The 6,000-nt window shown below is 46.4% G+C and overlaps 1 protein-coding gene across 2 annotated transcripts in view; it reads left to right on the plus strand.

Moving 5' to 3' along the window:
* tiprl (TIP41, TOR signaling pathway regulator-like (S. cerevisiae)) overlaps positions 1-5,066 on the plus strand; it is a 22,027-nt gene extending 16,961 nt beyond the window's left edge. For both annotated transcript variants that reach the window (XM_039670332.2, XM_039670331.2), the window contains exons 5-8: positions 220-351; positions 420-515; positions 586-648; positions 4,765-5,066. In XM_039670332.2, coding sequence (XP_039526266.1) covers positions 220-351; positions 420-515; positions 586-648; positions 4,765-4,899 — 426 coding nt within the window. In that variant the 3' untranslated portion in view covers positions 4,900-5,066. The remainder of the gene's footprint in view (positions 1-219; positions 352-419; positions 516-585; positions 649-4,764) is intronic.
* The last annotated feature ends 934 nt before the right edge of the window (positions 5,067-6,000 follow it).

The following is a 6,000-nucleotide window of genomic DNA, read 5'->3' on the forward strand; positions in this document are numbered from 1 at the left end:
AAATGTAAAGAGTTATCTGTAGCCAACATTTTCATATCGGTGCATCCCTTATATAACTATATATAAATAACTTTTTTACAGCAGAAATGAAGCATCACTGAACTGACTTAAGCTGGACTGAAACTCTGTTGTATTATTTTCCTGTTATCCCTGTAAAGCTGCTCTGAAACGCTCTGTGTTGTAAAAGTGCAGTATAAATAACAGACTTGACGTGAACAGGTGATGCCGACCACCGACCGCATCGACATGGAGAAGCTGAAGGCGCGAGAACAGATCCAGTTCTTCGAGGAAGTGCTGCTGTTCGAGGACGAGCTGCATGATCACGGAGTGTCTATGATCAGTGTCAAAATCGTGAGTGTTCCCGGCTTGATTTTCAGATGTGCAGCATTATTGGTTAGTAAAGCGATGTGTGTTTTCAGAGAGTGATGCCCACCAGCTTCTTCCTCCTGCTGCGGTTCTTCCTGCGAGTGGATGGAGTGATGATCAGGATCAACGACACCCGTCTTTATCACGAGGCAAGACGCCGTTGAATTCTTTAATGTTCAAATATGATTTCAGTGGTTTCTAAACTTATTTGTTCTGCAGGCTGGAAGAAACCACATGCTTCGAGAATTCAGCACACGTGAAAGTAAAATACCAGATCTTCAGGTGAGTCTGCTTTTTCTGCTTAAGAAATACTTGAGTTTCCTAATGGTTTACTCAACCTCAGGCCATCCAAGACTCTCTTTCCTCAGCTGGAGAGAAATTAAAGACACAGTTCATCCAAATATATATTCTGTCATCTTTTACTCGCCCTCATGTTGTTCTAGTCCTGTATGGGTTTCTTTCTTCTGTAGCTGCTTAACAAGATAACACTCACACAGCCGTGTCCTTTACACTACAGTTTAACAGCCTTGTAGCCAAAGGAACAAAAGAGTTTTTATTGCGGTTCTAAACCTTGGGATACAAAAATATCGACCCAATGGAAGTGGTTCGACTTCTGGAAAAAGCACATAAGAGGCCAGAGTCATTATCCTCACCCTTCGTTTAAAAATATATATTTTTTAAAGATTCCTCCAGACGGTGTTGAGGGTAAACCCTAACCCAGCGGAGAAAAAAAACTGCAAACTCCTCCAGGCGGTGTTGAGGCTAAACCCTAACCCAGCGGAGGATCGAAACCGCGTACTCCTTCAGGCGGTGTAGAGGTGAAACCCTAACCCACCGGAGGGACGAAACCGCAAACTGCTCCAGGCGGTGTTGAGGGTAAACCCTAACCCACCGGAGGAACGAAACCGCGGACTCGGTGAAACCCTAACCCAGGGAAACCGGGTGAAACCCTAACCCACCGGAGGATCGAAACCGCGGACTCCTCCAGGCGGAGGAACCTCTACACCGCCTGTGCGCCTCCTCCAGGCGGTGTTGAGGGTAAACCCTAACCCAGCGGAAGAACGAAACCGCGGACTCCTCCAGGCGGTGTAGAGGTGAAACCCTAACCCAGCGGAGGAACGAAACCGCGGACTCCTCCAGGCGGTGTAGAGGTGAAACCCTAACCCAGCGGAGGAACGAAACCGTGGACTCCTCCAGGCGGTGTAGAGGTGAAACCCTAACCCACCGGAGGAACGAAACCGCGGACTCCTCCAGGCGGTGTAGAGGTGAAACCCTAACCCAGCGGAGGAACGAAACCGTGGACTCCTCCAGGCGGTGTTGAGGCTAAACCCTAACCCACCGGAGGAACGAAACCGTGGACTCCTCCAGGCGGTGTAGAGGTGAAACCCTAACCCAGCGGAGGAACGAAACCGCGGACTCCTCCAGGCGGTGTAGAGGTGAAACCCTAACCCACCGGAGGAACTAAACCGTGGACTCCTCCAGGCGGTGTAGAGGTGAAACCCTAACCCACCGGAGGAACAAAACCGCAGACTCCTCCAGGCGGTGTTGAGGCTAAACCCTAACCCACCGGAGGAACTAAACCGTGGACTCTTCCAGGCGGTGTTGAGGCTAAACCCTAACCCAGCGGAGGAACGAAACCGCGGACTCCTCCAGGCGGTGTAGAGGTGAAACCCTAACCCACCGGAGGAACGAAACCGTGGACTCCTCCAGGCGGTGTTGAGGCTAAACCCTAACCCACCGGAGGAACAAAACCGCGGACTCCTCCAGGCGGTGTTGAGGCTAAACCCTAACCCACCGGAGGAACGAAACCGCGGACTCCTCCAGGCGGTGTTGAGGCTAAACCCTAACCCACCGGAGGAACAAAACCGCGGACTCCTCCAGGCGGTGTTGAGGCTAAACCCTAACCCACCGGAGGAACGAAACCGCGGACTCCTCCAGGCGGTGTTGAGGCTAAACCCTAACCCACCGGAGGAACAAAACCGCGGACTCCTCCAGGCGGTGTTGAGGCTAAACCCTAACCCACCGGAGGAACTAAACCGTGGACTCTTCCAGGCGGTGTTGAGGGTAAACCCTAACCCACCGGAGGAACAAAACCGCGGACTCCTCCAGGCGGTGTTGAGGCTAAACCCTAACCCACCGGAGGAACGAAACCGCGGACTCCTCCAGGCGGTGTTGAGGCTAAACCCTAACCCACCGGAGGAACAAAACCGCGGACTCCTCCAGGCGGTGTTGAGGCTAAACCCTAACCCACCGGAGGAACGAAACCGCGGACTCCTCCAGGCGATGTTGAGGCTAAACCCTAACCCACCGGAGGAACAAAACCGTGGACTCTTCCAGGCGGTGTTGAGGCTAAACCCTAACCCACCGGAGGAACTAAACCGTGGACTCTTCCAGGCGGTGTTGAGGCTAAACCCTAACCCACCGGAGGAACGAAACCGCGGACTCCTCCAGGCGGTGTTGAGGCTAAACCCTAACCCACCGGAGGAACAAAACCGCGGACTCCTCCAGGCGGTGTTGAGGCTAAACCCTAACCCACCGGAGGAACGAAACCGCGGACTCCTCCAGGCGGTGTTGAGGGTAAACCCTAACCCACCGGAGGAACAAAACCGCGGACTCCTCCAGGCGGTGTTGAGGCTAAACCCTAACCCACCGGAGGAACGAAACCGCGGACTCCTCCAGGCGGTGTTGAGGCTAAACCCTAACCCACCGGAGGAACAAAACCGCGGACTCCTCCAGGCGGTGTTGAGGCTAAACCCTAACCCACCGGAGGAACTAAACCGTGGACTCCTCCAGGCGGTGTAGAGGTGAAACCCTAACCCACCGGAGGAACAAAACCGCGGACTCCTCCAGGCGGTGTTGAGGCTAAACCCTAACCCACCGGAGGAACTAAACCGTGGACTCCTCCAGGCGGTGTTGAGGCTAAACCCTAACCCAGCGGAGGAACGAAACCGAATATAATTTATTCAAGAGATTTGTTAAAAAATGCGGATTCATCCAGTCTTTGAGTGAGTCATTAAATCATTAATTCAACCATTTTCTTTTTTAAATTAGTTACAATTATGAAGTATTTTCTAAATAGACTGAAGCAATCAAAAAGTTTTCAGAACCTCTAATTGTCTAATGTGTTTTTTCTTCAAATCATGGGAGAAGTGTGATCTCTGTTGTGCTCATTAACAAATGCCTCAGTTTATATGTAGCCTGCTGGTTTGTTTATGGTAATCAGCTGCAAATACATTTTACAAAAATAGACAGAATAAATATTTTCCTCCATTTTTTTTACAACATTGAAATTGAAACTGGGAATCAATAAGAATCTAAATTAATAAGTGGAATCTATAACATTCAAACAATCCCCAACCAGGGCGATCTCAGCATCACAATTTCTATTTACAGTGTGTTTATACAAGCGTTGACCACTGTAGCCAATCACAATCATATCTGTTAAGCATGTGATCGCAGTGGCCAATCAGAGGTGTTCATGAGAATCTGCTTAACATTGCTGGAAATGGACATGTTTTCTTATTCAACACACAAGCCTTGTAACCATCAAAGTGTAAACACAATATGAATAAGAGATCCACTGTAAAATTAAGACAGTATTTTGTCATTATAATGTGAGTTTCGTGAGAGTGCTTAAGTCTAGTGATTTATAAAGGGCGTCTCTTCTCTCGCTTTTACACATTCACAATCTGAACACTTGTGTAGTTTTTCATGCTGTAATGTTTTTGGATTGACAGCCGTATTCAATTTGAATCGTAAACTTCTATGATTGACGGTGTCTATCCGTCTGTCCATACATGCATTGCATACATAAAAAACAGTTTTTGCTATGATACCAAAATTGTTACAGAAATAATTTTAAATATATATTTTTCATAACAATAAACGTAAAATTGTAACTTTTTAAAACTCTTTCCACTTCAGCAATAATCTGCCGTGCCGTGTTTGAAAAGAGATCAAACTTCAGTCGGTCGCTCAGATTTGCCAGTTTAAGATGGAAATTAAATTTCAGATCTATGCTCAAAAAGTGAATAAATAGATTATAAATATAGCCTAAATATAATTTGGTTTAAAAAAAATCCCTTTAACAAAACAAATATGAAATAAAAAACAATTAAACTAAAAGGAGTGTTCACTCCAAATAATAATAATAATTCATTACATTTATATAGCGCTTTTCTTGGCACTCAAAGCGCTTTACATAGAGAGGGGGATCTCCTCAACCACCACCAAATGCAGTGTGGCCTCAACACACCTGTCTGGAGGTTCCTCTAAGAGCTTGATGAGCTGGTTTACAGGTTTAAAACAAGTTAATTAACACTGATTAAACTGCCAAATAGTGTGTGCCTCATTATTCTGTATTTGACGCCGATGTGTTTGTCTCTGTTGACTTTGCAGCACATTCCTCCTGCGCTTTACACAGACCCCAACGAGATCGCGCAGCATTTACCCCTGAAACTCACCGAGTGTGAGAAGCTGCAGCTCCCGGAGACGCCGGCGGGAACATCACAGTCTCCACTGCGGCGGGAGTGAACACCGGAAGTAAAGACTCGTTCACCCTCGCTATGATCACATCTGAAACTGTCCTGTAGAGTCTCATCCTGTAACTTTCATGAGGTGCAGAATGTCTGCTTTGTAATGTAATGCTTGTTTGATCTGTTTGTCATTGGAGAAGATTTTATTAAAACGCTTTAAATGATTTCACTGGATTGAGAAAATATGATGAATATGAAAATGAAAATTCTCGATGTTATGAGAAATGAAAAAGAATAACTTAAAGCTCGTATTACTAAGGAGGAACACCTAATGCTGAACCCTGTTGGAGAAGCTCGATGAGTTATGCTTTCAGAAGTATTCTCATCCTAGGGCCTCATATACTGATGCTTTTGCCAAAGCGTATACATCCAACGCACATGGCCCCCTTTAGCGTCAATATAACGCGCTTTGGTTATGGGTAGGGTTAGACCACTAGGAGGCGCCTTCTGGCCAATATATATCTGCGTCTCATATTGACGCTAAAGGGTGTGTTGGATGCATAGCTGTCAACCCTCCTGTTTTTTCCGGGTTTCTCACGTATTTTAGCTCTTTTCCCGCTGTCTTCCCGTTTTAGTATTTTCCTGTAAAATATCCTGTATTTTTACGCTCTGATTGTGTGAGACGTACAAGCTCGGACAGATTCATCCTCGGATGCAGCGCCGCGCGCACTGTTAAGGCCGGAGACACACTGCCTGCGTGACACTCCAGAAAACGTGTGCATGCTAGAAATAGAACTGACCCCTATTTTTCACGTAGGGGAAAAATGTGTTCAAGTGTGTTGAAAGAGTTTCCAGGCAAAAAATAAAATAAAAATAAAAATAGGACATGCTGTTTGTCATTTTGTATACGAATACATATTAATAAATTACATTTTGATATCTGAATTTGTCAACCTACACTTTCAAACATCAATGTAATTTTTTAATAATAATAATAATAATAATTCATTACATTTATATAGCGCTTTTCTCGGCACTCAACATAGAGAGGGGAATCTCCTCAACCACCACCAGTGTGCAGCTCCACCTGGATGATGATGCGACGGCTGCCATACTGCGCCAGAACGCTCACCACACACCAGCTTACTGGTGGAGAGGA

Source organism: Pimephales promelas, chromosome 23 (assembly GCF_988280905.1).
Source record: "Pimephales promelas chromosome 23, fPimPro1.hap1.1, whole genome shotgun sequence".
NCBI lineage: Eukaryota > Metazoa > Chordata > Actinopteri > Cypriniformes > Leuciscidae > Pimephales > Pimephales promelas.